Here is a 25,195-nt window from a genome sequence, read left to right as displayed (position 1 = left end):
GTGCTTATGCAGTGGGACTACCTGCAAAAAACCAGCTGTCCTGGAAAAACGCTTGGACACAGCCCCCTGAGGGCACAGGCAACCTCTGTGAAGTGCTTAGGCTCATACTGCTGCTCAGCTGACTCCTCAGTAAGAGTAAAATGAAAAATTGTAATACTAGGCTATTAAAGCAAATTATCACAGTTTACTCAAAGAAAGCAAAAGATGACAAAGGGAAAGGATCCCTAAAAGCTTCATTAAAAATGCCATTGTACTCTTATTATACGATTAAGTTGGAACTGCCTACCAAACTTTAGCCTGTGGTAAATTACGTAGCAATCAAGGTTTCAACACTATTCACCCTTTCCCCCCCTCTTTTTTTAAAATGCTCCTGGTTAATTTTGCACAAACAAGAAAACAGGATCAGCGCAGCAAGGCAAGAATAGCTTATGAGTAAAACCAGATGAAGACTAACATATTTACATAGTGTAATGACTTCACTATTAATTCAAACAAACCCAGACCCCAATTCTCAGAAGAGAGAGCGAGCACATGCGGTCCAGGAGGCAAGAACAGGGTGGCTTCAGACTACATTTATGTCTGCAGCCCCTCAGCTAGTAGAGACTGCTCTTAGTTTCAGCCTGCAATAGTCACTGAGGGACCATCTTTCATTCCAGGCACTGTACTCCAACTACACCCTCTTCTCAATCTTATGGGCCTCTTTGCATTTTCAAGCAAGATTTCCTTCAGTGGCAGGGACCATAACACAAAAGAGACAGAAACACCTAATTTTTAGGGAAAAAACCCCACCTAATGGGAGAAAGAGAGAGAGAGAAAGAGAGAGAGAAAGAGAGAGAGAAAGAGAGAGAGAAAGAGAGAGAGAAAGAGAGAGAGAAAGAGAGAATCCTACACAATTTCTGAATCAAGCCAAAATAGACATTGTCCTATTCTAGTCATTGTCAGCAAGCAATTACCTAGAATTCTGTCATTTAACATGGAATTAGCTTGAAATCTGTTCTCCACCCTCAAAATAGACTGTTCTGCTGCTGAGACATGCATTTGTCCTCTTCCCTGCTACCTTTTATCCTATCTTCTGAACTTATGTTTTCAAGCACTCTCTTCTTGTCTGAAAATAATATTCTTTATGTAGAGTTACAGAATCTCTTTTGTTCCTAGATGTTTTGGATGTTGGTCAACAAAAAGTCATTAAAAAGTTTAATCCCCTATGTTTGGCACTACATCAGACTGAGAGCAATTTCTTTGTAACAACCTTTGGAATAAATGAGCATTAAGCAGGGGGGGGGAATGCTTTTTCCTTATACTGGTCACCCACACTTTATAGTGGGTGGCCCTTTTGTTTATCCCATTACTATATTTCCACTTCCAAAGCTAAGCCAGATGCAGCAACCTGATACTACTTTTTAGTTCTCACAACTTTATTGTAGTGAAAACTTCCGTGTATATCTGATTCTTGTTAGGAAAGGCAAAGAAGCAGGAACCATGGTAATATTGCACCACCTTCTTGACAACTTCTATTCTGCATGAGCTGTATTCCCCAGGGTATTGCACGCTTAGTTAGCAGGCATTTTTCACATTTATATGCCCCGGGTTGCAAATACAGAATCGTCTTGTATCTGAACTCCTCTTGTTGGCATTGTAACCTCGCCCAGAGGCAGCATCTAGGTGCTACGCTTTCTTAAAATTGTACATATCAGTTCTTTAACTGCTAGGTAGCCTACACAGCAAAACCAACAAGGATGGAAAAGATTTGAAGTGTTTTACTTCATTGGTTTTGTCAGCCTTTTCTTTTTTCTTTCTTCTTTCTTTTAAGCAGATGGACCCAAGGTAGTGGGGTATAAATGTCTTGCTGTGCTAAGGCCACATATTAAGTACACAGTACAGAAATAATTCATTTAACTGTATGATTATTTATTTTTTTATGAATTTGTACCCTTCTTTTCAGATGTGCTAAATATAAGTGATAGTAACTATAACAATTACCTCCTTTACAGAGAGACACAAACACAAATCAAGATAGCCACATTTACCAGCCAAGTAGGAAAAATGTATCCTACTTTTGAGTGGAAGCACATTTTTGAGAAATAACTTGATTTTTTAAAGCATATTTTACAGGCAAACTGAACAACTGGCAAAAAAATCTTTTAGAGCTTGGCTATGTGCAGAGTTATTCCTAAACTTCATGCTGAAACCAAACATGGACCATGGCTACGTGACTACGACAAAATAAGATTTCCTTCCTTACTTTTTGCTACAGCGTTTGCTGGAAGATATGGGAGATTTGGAGAAATGGCTTATTGTTTCCCTTTATTTCACATGACACTCCAGAGAGGGAAAAAAAAAATAAAATTGAATTAGACAGATAAAAATATTTATAACTAAGTCTTGGGTAGTTCAACTAGCAGTAGTGAAGTTATTCAAATGCTTGATGTTATTTACACGCTTATGCTTCTGCTAATACAAGCACAATTGTAATAGTTTACTGTACACAAAGGGTGATTCACCTATTGGGCAACAGATTATTTTCCTACATGACAAGGAGACAGAAAAAGACTAGACTGACATGAATTAAAAGTACTTCATCACAGAAAAGTAATGAACACTAGGTGGTTTTCATTAGTCATGAGAAGGGCATTTCCCAAGTTAAGCAATTCCCTTTCAGTTTCCTGCTCTTCTAAATCTCCAGGAGACAGTACCACTCAGAATTCATTGGAATTAAAACAAGACAGCGCATTTCCCTTTGGACCATGTCTTTAGCTCTGATGCGCACTTGGCCCTGATGATCTCTCCACCTGCACTGAACCAACTCTTACATCAGTTGGTTCAAGTTGGTTACACACCTGCTCTGCTGAAAGAGCTGCAAAACCCACAAAGCAGCTTTTTGAATACCCAAGTGACTAAATTCACCTGAGTGTTTGCATGTTTTGTGAAAAAACACAGTGGAAAAAAAACACAAAACAAAACAAAAGATGATCCCTTTTCCACAGACCACTCATTCTCAAAACAGGCACAATTCACATTGTCCTAAGAAGTTTCTCCCAGGTAGGAAAATCAGCCCATAAAGTAACCAAGTACCACTGTTTAAAACTTAGAGTGTTTTCTAAATCTGGTAGATTTCCCTTGAAACCATCTCAAAGGTTCATATGAAATAGGAGCAATCAGCACTTTGCCTACCCAGAGGATAACTCTAAACTGAGGCACTGGGGCACAGCCTTGCTGCTACTTTCTGCCTGAAAACCCATTATTGGTCATTTTGGTGCACTGTTCTCATTCTAATCAAAAGAACCTAATGTAAGCATGTTACTTCAGGACTTGGCCCAAAGGCAAGTCAGTGCTTACCTTAAAGGGTTAACAGCCAGGAAATATTATATTTTAGAGAGGCAAACTTTACAACTACATTGCTATTTTGATGTTTTACTAACACATTCTGAGATAACATAATCATTCTGCTCCAAAACATCCCTTTCCAAATATTTTCTGATTTTTTCTTATCTTGCATTAACAAGACTTACCATGCTTGATCATGAGACCAGGAAAAAGAAAGGAAAAAAAAAGGAAGAAGCACATAGTAGTGCAGTTACTCAATTTTTCTTTAAACAAAAGGCAAAGTTGGTCTACACACACCTCTTTTCAATTACTGACCTATTCCTCTGCTGTAGTTTTAAGTGTCCATTATAAAACCCAGTGAAGGGAGATGGACAGTACTGACAAATATCAGCATTAACAGCAGTGAAACAATTTGTCACACCACTAAGACCCAGCCATTTGTGGAGCGATGACCAGTAGGGAGTGCATGCTAAGAGCAAAATACAAATACCTGGATCCTCCCCAGCACCTCTTTCAGCTATTTATACAAACATTTGCTGACTTTCTTTCCTTGTTTCTTTTCAGTGTCAGCTGCTTTTTACTCATGGCTAAGCCACAGTTGTATACAATACACCAAAAATCAAAGTTAATGATCTTAGAGTCTTCAGGTCAAAGTACATCTGGTCTGGAAACAAGACTCTGTTTTAGGCCCAATATCCATGTAAATGCACACACATCTAAGTGGAAAAACACCCTGTGCGTTACAGATCTGCTGAGGAACGTGCAGTAAGTACCCTTATCATTCCTATCGAGTGTAACTCAAGAACGAATTTTGAGAAGTTCAAAAGAAAAGCAGCAAGCCGTGGTTTAAATGAGACTCCATTAGGCAGAGCTCTGCTCATGACTCTCCCAGATCACCGTTTTAATTAGCAAGCTACATGAATAACGGTAAAGCAATATGTACAGCGCTCACCAGGCTGGGTGCAGGCACCCATCCTGCCAGAGAGCTTTTAGATGTTGAATCCAGCACTGCTGTTATCTGCTCTGTGAGAAAAAAAAAAACTGATGTAAACAATTTTGTGTCTGGCCAGCAAAGGGGCTTTCCTAGCCAAAATCAGAATGAAGTTTTAAAGGTATTTGGTAAATCAAAAAAGCTAAAAAACCATGATTTTGTAATCTCTCCCTAATGTGAGTGGTCCTCACAGTGATTCCTTGGTTTCAATGAGCTTCACAATAGATTTGCTCAATACACACTTAGCTCATGAGAAAAGATTTGAAGAGCCAGTTATCAACACATGACAGAAGAAAAATTATGAAATGTAAATTTTCTGCTGGTTGGAAGCATCCACTTTCAATTATTTTAAAGCAACCTGGACATACTTTTAAAAAGATACATAGAAATACTTTGTTTTGATCACAGAAAGCTAAGACCGTGTCTGTCATTTTTTCTGAAACACCACATTCACTCATCTATGCACTGAGTAATGTCATGGTCTGACGATGTCTCCCAAAATCCATTTGGTACATTTGAAATGAAACCCTTACAAAGCTTAAATAATCTGATTTGCAGACAAACCTAGTCCCTGAATATATGTCATTAGAGTGGTACTTTACTCAGAAAAAGCAGCTACAGAGCACTCCATAAATCTGCAAATGCTTCCTCTGCGCAAAATCTCATTTCTAGTTTCAGAGTTAAGAATCGAGTCCAATACTACAGAACAAACACATCTGAGAGAATAAACCAGATCTAAGGCTTGATCCTAAGTCTTGCTTCATTGGTATTTATGGCTGAGACAGTACTTCCATTTAGGCTGCCTCATACAGCCACCAAACCTATTCCAGAAAATCACTTTAGCTACAAAGTGTCCTACACACATGACCACATTTATTCTGACAAGATTACTGATTGAAGGATTCGTCTCCCAAGCACCTGCACAGCAAGGAAACACTGCTAAAAACAGCTCACTTCGCCAAAGGTGCAAGAAGTAGGTAAAGTCACCCTTAATTTGCTGCCACTCAATTAACTGCTGAACATTGTTTGCAAAAGTCAGGAAATAACACACCTCAGAAAGTATGTTATCTCAAAAAAGCCACCACTTTTTACTGAAGAGCTTGCAAGAAGCAAGACTACTGAAAGGCTGCCAACAATATGACACGGATTCTCAGAGAAAAATCACCAAGCAACACAAGAAGGAAAAATCTTATTTAAAAAAAAACCAAACAAACAAAAAAACCCTGCTTTTTTTAGAATGGTCTTACGAATAAGATATTAGCAAAAGGAAAACCAGCAACAAGTGTTTGAAGTGCTAAGAAGCAGATAGATAGATATAATTTAGAGGCTGGACTGCACCCAAAACCAGGATTGGTGAGCACCCCAAGCAGGCCAGGCTATCACAGGTTCTATGGAATGCCAACATGTTCAGGATTCCAAAGGAAGGAGACATATACATGCTTCTGTGCTTGAAAAATGTGCTGCCTACATGCACATGCTAGCACCTGTAAGAAAAGCAGTGATGAGTTAATTTTAAACGTCCCTTCACTCACCTACATATATGTCACATGACTATATAGCAGAGACATAACATGGGACTATGCTGGTGTATGGAAAATGATAACAGAATATAACAAACAACTACTTAATTTGAAAGTATCATTGTAACTATATCTATATCTAGCAGATATGCTATATCTGCTTGTAATTTTTTCTACTGAGGGGCAGTAGAGAAACCTTGGTTAGAGGTGAAACCTGCATTGTTTTAAGCAAAGCAGAAACGGGAATTTAGTGCAAATGCCAAAGAAGGTTCAAATCTATCTCTATAGTGGATTTACAAAGAGATGAATGAAGTCCAAAGCCTTTTAGGATATGTCAACAAATCAAAATGAAAACACAGCTATTCCAGCAAGCAATCTGTGCGCACTTATATATTGCATATTGGTATACCTGCCGTGGAAGAATTTGGTTTAGCTATCCTAGTTAGGAAACTCTTAATTTAAGTTTTATTTGCTTCTCCCTTTTGAAAGCAGCATACTATTTTTCTCTTTTTCTTTTATGGGACACCAAATAACATGTGACCAAATGTACCTATTTAGTGAAAATGGGTTCCATTAGTATGTAATCTTATACTTGCATTGTTTTCTTCTGAAGGAAAATAATGGGGAACAGGTGGTGATGCTTAGCATCAGGCTCCTGTTTCTAGAATTACAATCTACTGGGAGCCACCAGCAATCTCTGAAAGCTGTCATAAGTGCTCGGAACTAGTCAGATCCAGAGCACACTCAATACATTAAAGCTTCTTTTTGAAAATTTAAGTAGGTGTGACAGGAGAAAACTGGCTGAATGGTGCAGGGATTCTAACATGTCCCTGCAAAGGGTCGTGATTTCCTTCTGCATCCCGCAATAAATAACTCAAGCTGGCCTCCATTTCCACAGCAGAAATTAGACATTTAAAAAATTCAAATAGGTACCATATGCACTATAAACCTTTCTGGTTTAGCATTCAAATACAGACTCATTCACATTGTTGGAAGATATGGGATTTAAATTCTCTAAGAAGAACTTCAAACAACTGTTCCTTTACACTTATTTATTCTTTTCTCAGTGCCACAAAAACAGCGGTGCCAATAAATACCTCCTTGATGTTGTTTGAAAACCTACTGGAGTCACACAGCATAAATAGTTTTACCCAGTGAGTCACAAAACCACACATCAAATGAACACTTCTTTGTTTTATCAATCCCATCCTTACCTTAACAAGTAGGAAGTGGCTTGGAAATAATTTGATATAACTGATTTTTCCAATGAGTTTTCATGGTAAACACAAGACAGAAACACCAGCTAAGAGATCTATCTATACAAGCAAACAAGCATTATAGCCATGTTTTAAAATGTGGTTCTGAAGCTGAAGGGTAGGACAAAGACAATATGTATTTGTAGGGCAGTTTCAAATGACATACAGCTTTATAAAAACAGATATCAAAGTCTGGCTGGCATTCCTAACTAGGCTAGATGTCAGATATGCCAAGATGCACACTTAAAAGAGGGAAGAAGTAATGCATGTTTGTTTTGTGCCATTGTGGTTTCACAATCAAAAGAATATAAAGTTATTTGCAGGGCCAGATTTGCTGCTGGTGGAAATTGGTAATTTCCCACTAATTTCCACAGAAACGTCAAGTAGTACCAAGTAGTCAGATTGTACTTTAACAATTCAGATTTCTTATACAGCTATATGAGATCAATATTACATTTATTATTACTGTGGTTTTTTTTGGGGGGGGAGGGAACCTTCAAGTTGAAATTAGTTTATGCTTCAATAATGCTTCTTTAACCCAAGAAACACTAGCTTTGAGTTACAAATGCCTTAATTAGTCTTTCCACCTGAAATCAGGTTGCTGAAGTAAGGGATTATGTTAAATGGTGCCATCAGATTCATCTAAAATCAATTGATTTCTGAATTTCCTAAACAGAGTAAATATTTCCCCTCATTTATCATAACTGTTAACCTGAATCCAGATAAATAATTGTAATCTCTAGCATGTGCATCAACAGCAAAGTTCTTAACCAAAAGGCAATCACAAAATTCTTATTATTGGTAATGGGTGAACAAGAAACAGTGCACAGACTGACCTCAGGAAAAGTTTAATCTCCAAGAGAAAGAATAATTTTCATCTCATTTGTGAACTGCCTAAATTTAAACTTTGGAAAACAATATACATGAAAGAACATTATGCCACTTTTAAAGCAACCTGTTTTACAACAATTTTATTTCCAAACTCCAACCTTACCTTCAAAACTATTTAGAAAAGGAAATCTGCTATGCTTTGAGCATTGAATAGGACTGAATAATTACATTTAAAATCATTAATAATTTAGCTTTCAGAAGACCAAATTTCTTGAAGTATTTTTTTCCCTAGCGAGAACTTAAGGTTTTGGGTCTTTATCAATACGTCTTGAAGTTCTTTTATGGTGATTTCCCTTTTCCTAATACTAGGCATTGCAAAAGCGGTTCTAATAACAACACAGTATTGGCAAAAAAAAAACCCAGAAAATAAAATATAAACTTCCTGCTTAATCCACATATCATAAATGTTCTTAGTATATATGCACATATGTACAGATATGTAAGTCATATATAATATAAAATAATCTAATTAGCATATGCTATTACAGTAGATAAATTATATTGTCTTTACTATACCACCCCTAAAATAATGTCCTTGGCTAAAATTTTGTATGTATTTTAAAGGTAGAAATGCTTTAGTTACCTTTTTAAAATCTTTTTCTGACTGATAATTTGCTAAATCGTTTTAAGCACAAATTCACCTTAGCCACAAAGATATTGGATTAAGCTATTTTAAGTATCACAAACATATTATTGTATTATGGAAATTTCTTTTCTATTCAGATAACTCACACAGGTGGAAAAAAATCAGTGCAAATCATGAAAAAAGAAATTTTCCAAGTTATAATTGCTTACAGTGATTTTTCTTTTCAGAAAAGAATCCTTGGATTTCAAATGCACATAGGTGCTTGAAGAGGCAGCAGAGTTATAACACTGCACTTCGACAGGATAATTGGCCATTAAGTCCTTACACTACTTTTTCTCCCTCCATCCTCAGTAAGACACTACTGCTAAAGTTAGCTCCATGGAAGAAGTGAATTCTTTTCTCTGCAAAAAAACATGGCAGCAATGATTAATTTACCAAGAAACTACAATATTAGAGCAAAAGATAAACATGGAACTGTGTGTCTGACCTTCCTAAAAGACTAATTTTTATTGCCTTCCAGACACAATGGTTTTACCATCTTTCTTCAAAGAACAGAATTCTGCATTTTCAAAACAAAGTGTTGAAAGATTAATCTGTCCTGAATTGCATCATTCTGAACTAGCTGGTGGATGGTCCATAAGCATTAACCATTTATAATTCCTGAGGGATAATGTTCATGGTACCATGATTTCAACAGTTTGCTGACAAACAAACTGTTTAACTTTTTCCCAGACTGCATTTCCCCATAAGCAGAACATCAGTACCTTGTGGCAGCACACTTTGCAGACAAACTGCATTGCACTGCATATGACACAATTGCTCACCCTTCTGGGTCTGTAGAGTCTGGATCCAATTTCCAAATGAAAGATCACTTTGCTGAACATTTATTTTTCCTGCGGAATTACTGTTTGGTGAATAGGCTGCTTTCAGCCTTGGGGGTTATTTATTTAGATTTTCATTCTCTTCAAAATGTTGGTGGAAAATGTTTGTCTGCTGGAGGGGGTACCATATGCTTCTGATCTGAAGATTGACTGACTCCTACTGCGTAAAAAGTGAGTGAGCAAGTAGAAACACAGACAGAAGACTGAATGATCATTAAGTATCTAAATGAGTTGGGAATTACAGTCCCAGTTTCAAAAGTCTGTCAGATGAATTGAGTTCCAGTCTAATTCAGAGTCCTGGGAAGCTAAATCTCTATACACCCAAGAGTTTAAAATAATATCAGAAAGAGATGGATGAGAGCATGAAAGCTGAGAAGGATACAAAATGAATGCAGCACAACCTGCTGATTCAAGAGTAAATGCACATTCCCAAAACAAATATTCTTCCTTTCTTCAATAAATTATGATATTGTTCTGCTTAGAATCTGTACCAATTGTGAAAATGGCACCTTTTTTTTACATTGAACAAAAATTAAAAAAGAAAAAAAAAGATTCTTTTTATTCCAAGAATTTTTATGTTAGGTATGCATCTTTAAATTGGCAAGTTTAGAAGAACTACTGTTTAAAGGCATATTGACTTAAGCAGGAACATATTCAACCTGTGCATTTCCTATTAAACTTTATGACATTTAATTTCTTCTGTGTTTCTCTTCTCTAAAATTACTCCGCATTGCGTAAATGTTTGGATTTGTCATCTATATTATCATCTACCAAACATTTTTAGCTCCTTAAAGTGTCCTATATTTGTTTCAAAGAGGAGCATTTTACATGATGGGGAAATTCAGATGGCACACAGTGACAGGTTTTTGGAATCAATGCCATAGAAATTTAACACAACTGATGACTGAGCCAACCAAATATTATGCTTGAAGTCCAACCAACAAAGAATTTGTGGCCCTTTTAAATACTGTTTCACACAACCACTGAAAATGCTATGCTCAGATAACTAATATGCCATATGCACAAAAACAGTAATGAATAAATATACACCATTAGCTGGGATTTTTTTCACCAGAAAAAAAGATGTCAGAGATTTCAGCAAGCTGACAAGCTCAGGATAGCAAGTTCCCTTCCACATCTGCTTTAGAGAAGGGAGCAGACTGGACTTGGTCACATCTACCAAAATTCATGTACTGCATTAGCAATAAATGCATCAAGTATCTTCACATCAATCAACTGGTCACAAGATGTTACACCTTGCTCTCAAGCACAGTGGAGAGGCAGCAGCTCTGCCAAGTTTTTTACTGAACCTGGATGGTTGGAATCCAAGTTTGAATGCCAAAGTATTTAAACATGTGTGTTAACCATGGCTTTTAACTCTTTTGGAGTTTGCAGGTGGAAGAGAAGATCAAACGAGGTTTAATTTTTTTTTTTAATACAATCAATACTCATTAAGTCAGAAATGGTAACCAGAGACTGCTGCAAGGGGAAAACAACAGAAGCAACACAATATTTTGTGAACTCCAACTTTTGCCTGATGGAGAGAAGGATCTTGTGAAAGCAGGAAAAGACATGCACACAAGCACACACACACCAGCACTTATAACACTGTGAATTCTATTTAGGCTCCTAAAATCCCTGGTCAAATTGACTTCAAAGATTAAATAGGAGATTTTTGGAGTTTGACTGTAATCCTGAGTTTCTCTTTGTCCTCAGCTTTTTGTATCTATTTGTACAACCAGCCCTGTACCTCCCCAGCATCAGAGTACTTTCCATCAAAACTCTAACAACTTTGGAAACACTGAACTTTTCAAAAATTTGAAGATACTCAGTCCTGTGTATAATGATAATTTGCAAGGGAAAGATTTACTCATTAGCAAAATTCTTGAGGAAATTAGAAAAAAAGCAAAAAGATGCCCCACCCCAAACCCAAAATCTTCATTCTGAGTAATGAATGACTTGAAAATCTTACCCTTTTTGTAAAGGATTTACTTCTGTAGCTGATTAAATTTTAGCAAAAATCTGAAAAGTCTCCCTTGACTTGTGTATCCTACATACTTTGTAAATCTGTTCTAAGCCTCTTTGCCTCTTTCTTCTTTTTTCCATTTCCTTTTCAGTGTAGTCATGTTTTCCATTTGCTGCAGCAATCTCTTTGGACTATTTAACATTTTGCCTACAAATGTGGATAAGAAAGCCACACTGGCATTCATGGGAGTGTTAATGCTGCTGTCCATGGGCTTTGGAGAGAATATGAAAATCAGTGCCCACTGTCATAGAACCAAGGATTGGGTTCAGCTCAGTACTTAAGTTTTTGCATAATATTTGTATATGGACTTCCTAACAGAAGTTCACAAAACACAAATACTTATATTGAACCACATATGCTTAAGTTTCCTGATAAATTGAAGCAACAAGCTGGGCTACTTATGATACTGATAAAATAAAAAAAATTACTGATTTTTATGTTGATTTAAATGATTAACTGCATAAGTACATAAAAATTGCTATACCCTATCAGAGAAAAGTGGCCAGGCCAGCATACAGCTAGATGCAAATACTCAGAGGAATAAGATTACAGGCAAGCATAGAAACAATTCTCCCAGTTGTATTCTCCCCGCTTCAGCCAACAGTCACTTAGACACATCTGAGGCTGGAAGTTCAGTACCCATCAGTGCAATCTCTTGTCTCTGTGTCTGACTTCTCCCCATTTGAGCTGTTCCCACATACAGCTGCAACAGCATCACGTGTCAATGAGCTCCACAACATGAAAAAGTAGTTCCTGGCAGTCTGCTAATTTTACTGTCTGCTCTTGGCTCTTCTTCTACAGCAACCACTGAGTGATTGCTCTCCACTTACCTTCTTCTGCTGACTCTTCGTTACTTTATTTCTCCCCATCCTGTTCTCCCATATTCTCCCTTTCCCAAACTGAGTCTTTGCATCCTATTTACTTACTGTTGTGTTTAAGCAGTTCAGGTGTTATGATCATCCCTGCTGTCTTCCTCCTCCATTTAATCCTGCTTTTATATCTTTTAACAGTTACTCAACACCATGAGATTAGAACCAGTTTTAAAATGCCCTCTGTTTGTTTGGTTTTTTTTCACTTCTTGATATTCCACTTGGATTTTATTTTTTAATATTTTTTTCATTTATTTTTTGTCTCTCTTCTGCTGCTTCACCAAGAAAGATAGCTAAATTGACACTAAATTACAGGTTATCAATGTATGTGTCAAAGTGCCATCACATGATGCCATATATATTGCTTAACATTATTAAAAATGGAATTTTACCCAAGGGATTTATCTCTCAAGTGGTCATTATACTGGCATTTACTGTAACTCTTTGTGGTCCACTTAAGTTTTTACTGTTGTGAATAAATTTTTGTAAAAATTTCTGTGCCCATTTTCTGGAACACTTGCCACTAAGTTGAACAGCATCAGTCCTGAAAGGTTTATGTGAAGCTTTGCTCATAGCCTCCCTGTATAGTGAAATGTGGCAGTTTAATCCTGCTTATTTTTTAATCAATTAGCAATTATTCTAATCAGTTACAAAATGTGTTATACCTTGGCAATTCCATTTAAAGTTTTTGTACTTGAGCTATAGCTCCATTGGCATAAGTATTTGAAGAGCAAAGATATGATTTTGATCTGTGATTAGCCTGGTAAAAAAAATGCTGTTTTGAAAGATTAACTTTGATACTGTACTCACAAATATGATTAAAACTGTATATTGAGAGAGTGTTTTGTGAGGAAGGCTGGGAGGAAGTAGGAAGCCTTAGCCTCACACATGTTGTCAGGTCAGAAGAGCATTAGAGATTTTTTTTGTTCTGAAAAATATTCAGGTGAAACATACCATTAAAATGAACTTTAGAAGAAGCAAATGTTCACAAAATGTCCTCTAGTAGCTACTCTTTAAATTGATTTCCCAACAATAGGGTCATTTAGGGCAGAAGGGGATCAAAAGTAAAAGCAGTGACCATTTTACTTACAAATGGTCAAAGCATACAAGAACAAACACTTCCAGTGAAGTCAAGAGCACCAGGAGCAGTAGAGCTCCCCGTACTGCAGGGTTGGAGATGCATGTTGTACCACTGACAGGGCATGAACTTGGTCCGTGGCTGCTTTTGTCTGCTCAAGCTGTTCAGCAGTGCGGATAACCCTGCCTGAATTTCACCCCTGTGCCACCTCAGCGTTCTTCAAGCCCTCCAGATGCTATTTCACAGAAACCAGCCTGCCCTTTCCTCAAGGGGTAAGATTCAAATTTAAAGGGCTATATTGTAAAAATAAAACAACAACTCCACAAAAAACCTGAAACAAACAAACAAAAACATTCATACACACAAACTCTACAACTTCAGAAGCAAATACCAATTGGCTGACAGAAGAAACACTGGAGGTCAAACCAAGGAAAGAGAGAAAATCAAATCCAGAAACTGTCAGTTTGTGTTGTGCAACAACACAAACTGTGTCTGTTTTTACAGAATCAGCTAAATCTGAACTCATGAATTCCACTTCAGCTTTTGCTCCTACCGGCCCTATATCCACAGTATCTGGGAAATTACTTAAACACAACTCTAGAGAACAGCATGGGACTGGTGCTTCCAAAAGGCCAAAGTCAGTATGTTTACATATCAGAGACATGTGCTAGGGTAGATGTCCCAGCTGCAAAACACATGATGTGTCAACTGCTTTACATAGGGTGGGTCAGGAAGAGGCTCCTTAAAGACAAGCACTACAGCTCTCCTTGCAACACCTCTGCATCCTTGTCCAGTTTTACAGGGAAAAAAAAAAAAAGAAAAAGATGCTGGTGTAAGAAAAAAATTTCTCTGGATGAGAACTGTAACCCAGAGAGAATGGTCAGCAAAACTGTGTCTACTACATTAGATACGACCTATAACTGATCTTTTATATAATTATTCCATAATTGAGGGAACAGCATAAATTATTCAGATTTAACTTTTCTGCAATAATAATTATAACAAATTATTCTAACAACCGAAGTCAGACTACCTTACATAGGTGATGAAAGAGAAGAGATGTCCTTGTCCCTGAGCATGCCTTGCACCGAGTCTCAGAGAGACAACTTCCTCTGAATTTCTCACATGCATGGAAAAGACCATGACCCCACTCCCTAAATGCATGTGGAACCTAATTCCCACTGAAAACATTCAGGTATTTAGGTACATAAGTACATTTCAGACTCATCCTATCGGTAAACAGGGCCAAACCTTTGAGATGCTTTTCTGTGCAGAAGTGTGTGGCACTCACTGGATAAGAAGAGCAATAAAGCAGCACATTTTGCAGAGCAAAGAGCTAAAGAGTAGCATTTCTGGGCAGCATGAACTTTTGTCTGTAGCCAAATTTCTTTGGTGCATCTGCTGGAAAACAGTGCTGGAGGGGAGTGAGTTACATTACTTTTGTTTGGGTACTGAATTTTCACCACCATTATGGATGCTACCCTCACTGTACCTGAAAGCTGTCCCAAACAAATTAAGATATCCTCACATGGCTGCTAAAGAAAGTAATGTGTTTTCTCTCATGTTAGCCATCCTTGCCCCTTCTGACCCTTTAACAGTGAAACAGACTTCAATCCCACCAAACTTAAAAGCAACAAGGGCACCCCAGATCTGGAACTCACACCCCACTATAACAGCTGTTCATACAATGTCTCCCTTGACTCCTAGTCATCTAAAACCTTTAAAACAGAGTTAAGGCAGTGCTATCCTACTTGCCTGTGTGTGCCTCTTGGAAGAGGATTTTGTGAGTAACTCTCCCAAGACAAGAGCCTGACAGTGGATACCCCCTCCACTGTCAAATGGCATCTGGGCTAACTGGGACTGTCTGTGGCACAAGCCTGTTCAGAAAAATAAGAGGGTTTCAGAGTGCTAATACCTCTTACACAGACAATCTGCAGCCCATTTGCTGTTCTGTTTTGGCTTTATTTTTTAACAGGGCCTTAAAACATATTTTTCCTTAAAATGACAACGTTCTTTTCTGCCCTCTTTGTTCGTGGGGCTTTGTGTGCTCATAAACAGTTTAAGAGTTCCCTTCACACCTGCAGTGCACATGTGTGCTTGAAATCAAGATTCTCTTATCTATTCTTCACTGATAACTTGAGAGGATAGGGCTTAAGAAAAGGCATCATCCTTGTAACTGTAATGGAAAAAAACAAACCTAAGTCACAAATCTACAGCAGTGACAGTGAGGCCAGCATGTCTGGGGAAGGAGGGATCCTCAAATTTAGAGGAGAGAGGCTGAGAGGAGGGCAAGCAGACCTGCACCTCCATTCCAGGTGGCAAATCCTGCTCAAATGCACAAGCAATCCTCCTGTACCATCTCAAGGTTTTGCTCCATACTTTATTGACCTTTCTGGGCTCTGTGCTGCTTATTTGGGAAATCACGCCAAAATGCTTCCCAGTTAGCATAATCTGAGCTATGCTGAAGCTGTGCTGCTACTCAAAACCCTCTTGTTCAGGAAATGCCCCCCATGGACTTGTTTCCTCAGCAGGAGATGGACCAACATGCAATGGATTGCAGTGCCGTGACTTCTCAGCTGCCTCATGCTGTTATAGCTCTGCTTGTGCTGACATCACTGACCAGCCCCAGCAGAGGAAAACCCTAAGCCAGCGTAACCACAGAACACTTTGGGACTGGCAGGACTTTCCCAACCTTTTGCAGCTGAAGCATTGGTACAAAGTCTGAGAGAAATTTTTCTCTGCAGAGAAAAAACCTTAATCATCTAGTTAGGCAGCATCACACACTACAATTTGATACTTAATAAACTGTCGTGAAGCTATAATACAAGTATTCACTTGGTCACTTATCCTTTTAGCAATAAAAAACAATTGGGACTGAAGTTCAGTGGCAATTTGTTGCAGCTGCTGTGGCCAGGACCCCCTCAGAAAGTAATTTCCAGAGGATTCTTCTTGTTAAAAAGCCATTTTCCTGGCGAGGAGTGGGATGTCTGGAAGATAGCAATGGGGACAAATCCAAGCACAGAAGTTTACAAGCATTCCTAAAGAGCATTTTTAAAACTCTGTATTTATTTAAACAATTACAAAAACATTGTAATGCAGCTAAGCAGTTTAGTACTACCACCAAATTGTAAGTAGACTTCTAAGCCTAGGCAGTTTTCCTCTTTACCTGTAAGATGACATGAAGCAGCATCAACATTTGGCTCCACACAGAGAAAGCATGGAAAGAGGATGGCAGCCTCCTGTTTTCATGGTCCTTCCTTGGTTCCCAAAATTTCCATTCATCAATTCTGACCTACACCCTGTCTCTCACCCTACCACAGGAATTGGTTATGAATGGTATACAAATGGAAATTTAGTTTTGTTGTGAGTAACAGCAACTTAACAGGCCTGAAATAACAACTTTCAGTCTCACTGGGAAAGCCCATAGTGTTCAGCTCACACAGAGTGGCTGGTTATGTGAGCCAGATGGTGTCATTATTGCTACCTGAGTGGATGATAAACTGAAATTTAAGAATGACAGGTCTGGTAAAACATGACTTTTTGATATGTCCTGTCTTCCCTGCCTCCTGAAGAATGACAGGGAGATGATGCTTGAAAAAGAAAGGAAGTACCCACCCAGTACTCCTACCAAAGGGAGAGTAAAAGACTCATAGCTCAGTCCCCGTGTAGGCAACCTAAAATTCTCAGAAGATAGATAGAAACACAAACTTTTATTCTTTGAGGTAGAAAACAGCATCCCGAGTCCACAACAAACTGGGTAGGAGGGCTCCGTGCTCTAATTTTCAAGCCGAAAGAAAAGTAACAAAGAAATATGGCAAGTACACTGCAGTATGTACTAATCCTGACAGGTCAGGCCACAGCAGAATGTCCAGTTTAGTATCTTTTCAGACTGTCAAGAAGTGGTGCACCATTTTCTGTAGGAACATATAGCAAAAACCCCAAAAACAAACCAAATTTGGGAAGCTACCTTGCTCTGTACAAGAGGAAAAGTAAAGGAGATCTTCCCCCATCAGATGCACTACTTTCCATGATGGTGTTCCACTTCAGAATGGGATTCCAAGAATAAAAGCTTCCTGCTGCAACATCAACGTATTGTGTTCACAGTTCCTTTAAGAGATCTCCACTGTAGTCATTTCAGATTGCAGAGAGGAGATCATGCTGACAGCAAGTCACTGCTTTACTCAAGGCAAGCTGCCAAAACACGTAGAACTGAACCCTGTCCTCTCATTCACTGGACCGATAAATATGCTTTTAAAAGCATGCACAGCCTGGTTCACACTTACATGATGCACAGAGAATGAGGCAGAGGGCTTGCAGAGTGAAGCAACACCTCATTCTCAAGCATGTGCGGAGCAGTCTGCCTTTGCTTACTGCTAAAAATGCTAAACGAGTGCCATTTGCACTACACATGTGCAACATGCATGTCTCAAAGATTCATTACTATGCATATGAAAATTCAATCATATCAAAGCTTAGCTTTAAGAAAGTCCCAAGGGGCTGAACCGTGTGCTTATGTGCTTTGAGGGGGAAAAACCCAACAACTTTCAAGCTCTTTTTTCTTTTTTGTAGCATTGCTCTGCTCTTTCCGTTAGTAAGAACAAAATAGCTAAATGAGTGAACTCCATGTTCCCACTGTGTGTTTATATCCATTTATTTTCATAACTCAAGTTCTTTTTCTGTGAACACAAATGTATAAATCATAGATGGATTGAAGGCCGAGCCCAAAAAAGCTGTAACCGAGATGAACAAAACTCATTATTTTTTTCAAGATTGCTGTGATTTAGTATTATGCTGTCCTTTAGTATGAACATATGTATCCTTTTAAGCCATCTCGCTTTCTCTCTAACACTACTTTCTGTGGCCCATTCTAGAGAAAAGGATTCTGCAATTAGCTTGGAAGTATAATAAATCATCTAGTTCCACATTTCATTACAATTTGAAAATTGCTTGATTTTCATTACAATTTGCATTAGAATAAATTTGACCTTCAACCAAGAAGGAAAAAAAGTTACACTGAAGAAAAGTGATGGTTTGGGGTCACACACTGCCAATGTACATCCTATACTTGGTGAAAAAAAGATGAGATGAAGGTCATGGTCCCTAATGAAAATAAAAACTTTAGCAGGCAAAATTCATTTTAAAGGAGTAGCAAAGCAAACCTTCTGATCTTCTTGGCTTTTGTATTGGCCTTTCACATCCATGGATATGAAGCTCATAGAAGCTTCCTATAAGTTTCAACCTAAAAGTACCAGAAACACTGCATAGAACACAGCAGTAAAAGACAAAGATTTCAAAATAATTATCTTCGGTTCACTAAAAAAAAATAATAAATATAAAATTCTTAATACACTTGGAATTTTACTAGTGCTGGAAAAGCATTATGGTGGCTTCTAGCTTTCTCCACCAGGTCTGTGGTGTCATACAAACTTCATCTCCTTAAATCCATCGTAAACATTTCATTTACTGCGGTGCCAAAAACAACACAAAGCTCCATCAGGACAGGACATGGTGACAAACCCCATGGCAATGATGGGCCAAGCAGGGACTGCTGCCCCCAGGTGTGTCCCACCGCACCCTGATTCCTGACAGCCACAACCAGTGGGGGCAGGCAGGAGGTCGCGTGGACTTGATAGGGACCTTGGCAAGCACAGGCAGGAGGGGAAGCTCTCTCTGTTTTGAAGGTGTTCTCCAAATTAGCATTTTTACGTGTATATAAAACTTGTTCGGATATACTTAAAAAGTGTAGCAGACATATAAATCCTGGAAAAGAAAACCAAACAGAAACAGAAGCTTCATGGGGCTCCTCCTTTGCAGAGCTAAATTCCTCCTGAACGGCATTTCCAGGGTGAGGCCTTTGTAAGTACAAGTGTAAAAGGACCAAAGGCTCTATTGACAAGCCATGAGATATGAAGTGCTTGCAAGATACATCCGGTGTTGAGATAATTAAGATCAAAATTAAACCCGTGCTATATTTGCATCTGCAAAGCATCAGTTAATCAAACACAATGAGTTAATCAGACTCACTTTTCTGAGTGGAAAATGTAATCATGCTTCATCATCTTTTGTGCTGTCATTAAGCTCTGACAGACTTTCCATACAGAAACTGACTCTTCCTAAGTATGTGCACACCCAGCAGCATATCAGAGTTCTAGAAGTTTTCTAGGCATTGTTGCAAAGCTCATAAGAAATACTTGCAGAAAAGTACTTTATAGGAGCTTTTCCTCTATGTTATTATGTCAGTCAATAATAACAATTTGAAGGGGACACCAAGCATGACCCAGGAAGGAAATAATAACCTCTGCACCCCACTTTTTGCAATTAAGAGAGAAGCCAGTATGTTATTTAGCAAGACTGCTGCTAGTAAACCAGTATGTCACCCAGATCTCTAACACCAAACAGCAAGAGCAAAGAATTAATTCTCTGGTGGCCTCTGCAGATTTAGCAATTCTGTATTTTTTTTTTTAATTAAAAAAAAAAAAAAAGAAGGCAGCTATTACTGGACATAATTTCTAGTTATTTTAATGAATTTAATTTTAATCCCATGAAGAAATAATTTTTGCTGCCTTAGTTGCTAGCTATTTAAGATATTGTGGTTACATTTTTGGTGTCTTTGGTACATTTTATTGTAACACTGTCAGGGCACTGCATTCAATTACTTCATCTCATGCTGTTTTACTCTCTACAAAGCATCATCCAAACATTTTCTAGCAAGTCCTTGTGGGTAAGTATGTCCCGTCCAAGAAACACATGTATGTCCATGCATTAATAGGTATGAGATCAGTATCAAATTAGTAATTTGAATAAATGCCTCTTTGGTTTGGCTTCTGTGGTCTTGAACCTCTTAGCTCAAGCTGCAATGGAATTTTAAAAAAATAAACACATCTTTAACGTTGAACTGAGTGCATTTGGAATACTAAGGCTTATCTGATAGCTGTCGGTTGTGCTTCTGCAGCGCTGAAATTTGTCCCAGCTTTTCACTCCTCTCTCCCTTTTCCAGACCTTATTATCTCTTAGTCAGCCTCACAGATGTGCCAGTTCCCTCTACTGGATGTTCCAGTTCTTCCCTTCATTGCTACTGCTCCCATCATGTTCATGGGGAAGGGACAGCCTCGATGGGAAGCACAAACCCAAACAGCTATGCAGCAGCAGAGTGACAAAGGGACTGAGAGACACGTCTTGCTGAAGAATGAGCTGAAACAACAGCTTGTGGCCAGGAGGTGGGAAGGGGAGAAGATAGTAGCAGCCATAGATTAAAGAAGGAAAATAGCTGGAAATAAAGCCTGGTAGGTCACAGCCTACCAGATCATTAAAGGTGGTTGAGTGTGAAGGCATGCAAACCCCAGCATTGATGGAGGAGACACATCTCAGAGAGAGGGGACTAAAAGACAGAGGCAAGAAGGCTAAAAGGTGTTGAAGTGAATTGAAGAGGCTACAAAGTCATCAACCAATAATCTGTGGAATGGCTATGCTTTACAGGCACCATACATTATGTTCTATTTTTACTTGCAGGTTGTATCTCTATAGTCGAGCTAGAGCACTCATACGGGAGACCTTGACCAAACACAGTGGAAGTTATAGCTAACACACCAAAAAATTAATCTTCACTGTCAATCATGACCCCTGTATCATTTTACCTGGAGAGGGGACATACCCAGAACACTTTCACAGACAGGTCACAGAACTGAGGTGTTGGATGTCCCTAGAAGCATTTCTTTAAATCAAGTTTTAAAAGGAAACAAATAGCTGACAGTATATAATCCTGACCCCCCAAAGTAACCTAGATTAGCATGCACTGCACAGTACTATTTTGAGCATGTTTTTCCCTTGGGCAAATGCTGGAGATACTTTCTGATTCTCTGTGAAAATGGGGAAACATTAACAATTCACGGAAAAGGAAAAGCAGCAGTGACAACATAGAAAAGTGAAGAGAATGAAATCTCACCAATTTAGCACATCAGTACTTCTCATTCTTTGCTGATCCAAGGCAGTAAAGGGAATAGAACAGAAAATAAATAATATTCCTCAGAAAGACATAAAAATGTTAAGTCTTACTAAAATCCACATTTGCCCCGCCAGTCTCTCTTGCAAGCTGGATCAGCTTGCTTTGCTCATGTGAGTATTTTTATTAATTTAAACTGGAACTTTGCCTGACAAAAGAGTGCTGGATCTTCCCTTTCTGGGCAGAAACACTGTAACTACCAGCTGAAAAACATCAACACTCCAGATAAGCCATGAACTATTGTATTGGTTGATTTATTGCTGATTAAACACTCCCAAGTTGCTCCTAGTCCTGAGAATTAACATAATTGAAAAGCAAATGGGTTGTAGGCTGATGGTCCTTTCATCAGTTTTGGTGATTTCCACCACGGGTATGTGCAGAGCTGAAAGCACAGCTCAGAGCCCTCACAACAGCAAAATTCTATTATTTTTTCTTTTACTTGTATATCCTTGGTCTTATAAATCTATTTCCTTGTTGCAAAGAAGGCACTCAACTCACCATCTAATGTTGCCAAGATATAAAAGATACTCTTACTATTTAGACTTTACAAATTCTACTAGTTCAACAGATTTTTTTTGAAAGAAAAGCATAGGCCTGCTTTTTTTTGCAAGCGGCATGGTAAACTTCAGTGCAAAGTCCTGTAATCTAAACAAATTAAGCACTAACCTAATAAGAGTACTTCAAAAAAGATTATGGAAATGTCGTGTCTTAATTGGTCAATATGTGTAACAATGCTGTTAAAAAAACGCAGCGGCTTACCAGCCCTACAGCTGGAAGTATCACCAAAGAGAAAACATTTTCACAAAAGATAATTTTTCTCTTTTCTTTACTTTTTTCTTTTCTTTCCTCTTTTCTTTTCTCTCTTCTCTTTCCTCTCTTTTCTTCCCTCTCTTCCCTTTCATTTTCTTTTCCTTGTCTTTTCCCTTCTTTTTTTCTTTTTATTGCAATTCTGCATCAACTGTGCTGCTTCGGGCAGATGGCCAAAAGTAGCATCTAGAATTATTGGGAGCAAATCTGTGTCATTTTCACTTACATCTGTTTGAGGCCATGCAGGATCTGGGGACAGAATCTCAGGGAGAGAGGGTAAATTCAGTGCTGACAGCCCCTGATGGAAGGTCAGGCTTCACTCCCTGGGAGTCACAGCCACCAGTTCTCCAGGGGTCTTTGCTGACGCTACAAACATGAAATCTTAACATGCATGATGTCTCTTCTACCACTACAGATACTTACAGTGCTGTCTCTCACTTGAAGTGTGCCTTGTGAGTTCATGCCAGTAACTAGAAGTGCCTCAAAATTCCAGTCCAGGCAGGCACATTAGGGGCAAATCTTGCAAATACAACCGGTGGGGAGCACAAATTGTTTTTCAGGAGCTGGGTGAATCATAATCAATTATTCTCAACATTGCGCTGAATACACAGGGAAGCGGTGAGGATGTTGTACACAGGGGATGGTGGCGAGACTTCCCCGAAAGGCAAAGGCTGGGCAGCACAGACTCACAAAACTCATGAGACTGATAACACTCAGTGGGGGAAAATAGGACCTGTATTTTGACATTTTATGGATACGTTGAAAACAAATGAAAATCCAGGGAGAACATATAAGAAGGTGCATTGGGCACCTCTATCCCCTCAAGGTGATTCAACATAATAATATAATACTGGTTAGTAAAATGTGAATTAGAAAAGAGCACAATACTTTAGCAATAAGAAACTTCATCACAGCATCTCTTGCTAAACTTTGCTTAGAGGTAAGGAGAGGCAACCAAATTCTGGGTAAATTATAAAGCAGTTGAGTGGCTAGAGAAAGAAAGCTTGGAGGAGTTTAAAAACAAATTTCTCACACACAAAAACAAAACTACCACTACTATGTTACTATGCCTGCACACAAAACCAAATTATAATATTCAATTATTAGGAAGCTGATGTGAAACACTTCAGAAAATTCAGTGGATTACTTGAATTTGCAGCTTCTCTGATGCTATAAGGAAAATTAAAGCAAGTACAGACCCTTTAGGCATTGAGTAGTTTGCCTTTTTTAGTGCTGAATGTTGGCAGCTCTCTTGCTGCTACACTGTTGCTTATGAAAAGCAGCTGTATTTAGAGATACTAATAATACCCAATAAAATCTATATTTTCTGAACAAGTCTACCTCTTTCAACATCACAACACGCAACATTCATACCATCCAAGTTAAGACTTGAGAGGGAAGAGCAGGACTGATGGCTTAAAATGCTGCTTTATAGCTTAGCACAAAAATAGTTGAATGAAGATTATTTTCTATCAGGCTTCCAAGTTTCTGGGCAGGGTAAAGAGGAAAGAAGACTGCACAAGAAAGTCAGGATCTTTTTTTTTTCTTAACCCTCTTTCTTTTTTTCCTATAACCTCTTCTATCTTCTTTATATTCAAACTCCCATAACCAAACAAAACTTCCACAACCACTGGAGCATATTCTGGACAAGGAACCTTGAATTTTTTCCTGTCTTATTAAACAAATGGCTGCACCTTAACTAGACCACAGGGCATGCTTCTTTATTCTCACCCAGATACCAGAGATCAACTTGCCAGGTGCGGTTTCTAAAACCAAGTTTGTTACACTGCTGTGAATTTTAACTTCACATACAAGTTTTCCTCGCCTATTCAAATTCAACTCATTTACTATCTTGAGAGTTAAGAAGAAATTTCTTGATTTGCTTCTGACAGAAGGAATCAAACAAAGAAATGCTGAAGATGATAGTTTGTTAGACTGCTCTTTCTTCCACCAGTTATTAACCCTACAGAGAAAAATGAATGGTTTAAACCTCCCACTTGCACAGTTCTTAAAACCTATTATGAGATTATATTGTCCCAGGCAAGCCCAATGAAGTAAATTAATTAATTTAGCACATTAAAGCTCTGAAAACAATGTGAGGGGGGAGACCAGCAATTATTTACATACAGCACACAGATGGACAGACACTTGAGCAATGAAGTGATGTCCTACCTCTCCTTGCCGGTGATAGTGCTTGGGAGGTTTTCCCATCTGCTCTAGCATTTTGCCCTTCTTACTGCTAGCAAGCATCAGTCCCTGGTGGATGCCTGCAGATCTGTTGGTTGCCTGAGTTGGAGCCTCCCCCATCAGGGTGGACTTGATGGAGTTCACCTTGGAGCTGGAGCTGTCTAGCTGGGAGCTCTCCACGATCAGGACCGCGGCTAGTAAGAGGAGACAGCAGGAGCACTTATTCCACATCAGCACGATCATCTCCCCTCCCCCAAAAGGATTATCTTTTTTCTCCTTTTTTTTTTTTTTTTTTTTTTTTTTTTGGCAATGAAAACAGAAGAGAGGGGGGAAAAGTTTTTAAAAATATCTCCCGAAGTTGTTAAGGAAGCAATGGATTTCAAAGCCACTCAAGGAACTGCTGTTCTGAGACACGGGAGAAAAATATTTTTTAAAAAGAATCCCCTAAGAAAAAAAACAAAAACATGTGTCAAGTCTATAGGCAGTGAGCAACTATCAGGTCTGTGATGTCTCTTTCCTCCAGGTCCTCCAGAAGTCCAGGCAGTTCTCTAGAAACTGAGAGCAATAAACTGCGAGAAAACTGCACCCGGGCAGCTCCCCGCCAGCGCAGGCACCAGCACGCTTGCTAAAGCTTCAGAGGAAGAGTGAGCGAGTTACTTCCCCCCACTCCTCCTTCTCTTGCTGCTCAAGCCAGCAGAGAGGAAACTCAAACCAGATCCAATCCAAGCAGCACCGGCAAAAGCTGGGCTTAGTTTTCTTTCACTCTCTCTCCCCCCTCTT

At 38.7% G+C, this 25,195-nt stretch overlaps 1 protein-coding gene across 1 annotated transcript in view; it reads right to left on the bottom strand.

Annotated features, from left to right (window-relative positions):
- Positions 1-24,811, bottom strand: part of DKK2 (dickkopf Wnt signaling pathway inhibitor 2) — a 38,647-nt gene extending 13,836 nt beyond the window's left edge. The window contains exon 1 of the mRNA XM_014260263.2: positions 24,401-24,811. Within this exon, the coding sequence (XP_014115738.1) occupies positions 24,401-24,658 (258 nt within the window). The 5' untranslated portion in view covers positions 24,659-24,811. The remainder of the gene's footprint in view (positions 1-24,400) is intronic.
- Between the last annotated feature and the right edge of the window lie 384 nt (positions 24,812-25,195).

This window comes from Pseudopodoces humilis, chromosome 6, assembly GCF_049639895.1.
Source record: "Pseudopodoces humilis isolate 2021_Gansu_Grassland_sample_001 chromosome 6, ASM4963989v1, whole genome shotgun sequence".
Lineage (NCBI taxonomy): Eukaryota > Metazoa > Chordata > Aves > Passeriformes > Paridae > Pseudopodoces > Pseudopodoces humilis.
The sequence above is the reverse complement of the archived record's forward strand: the minus strand, read 5'-3'. Positions and strand labels throughout refer to the sequence as shown.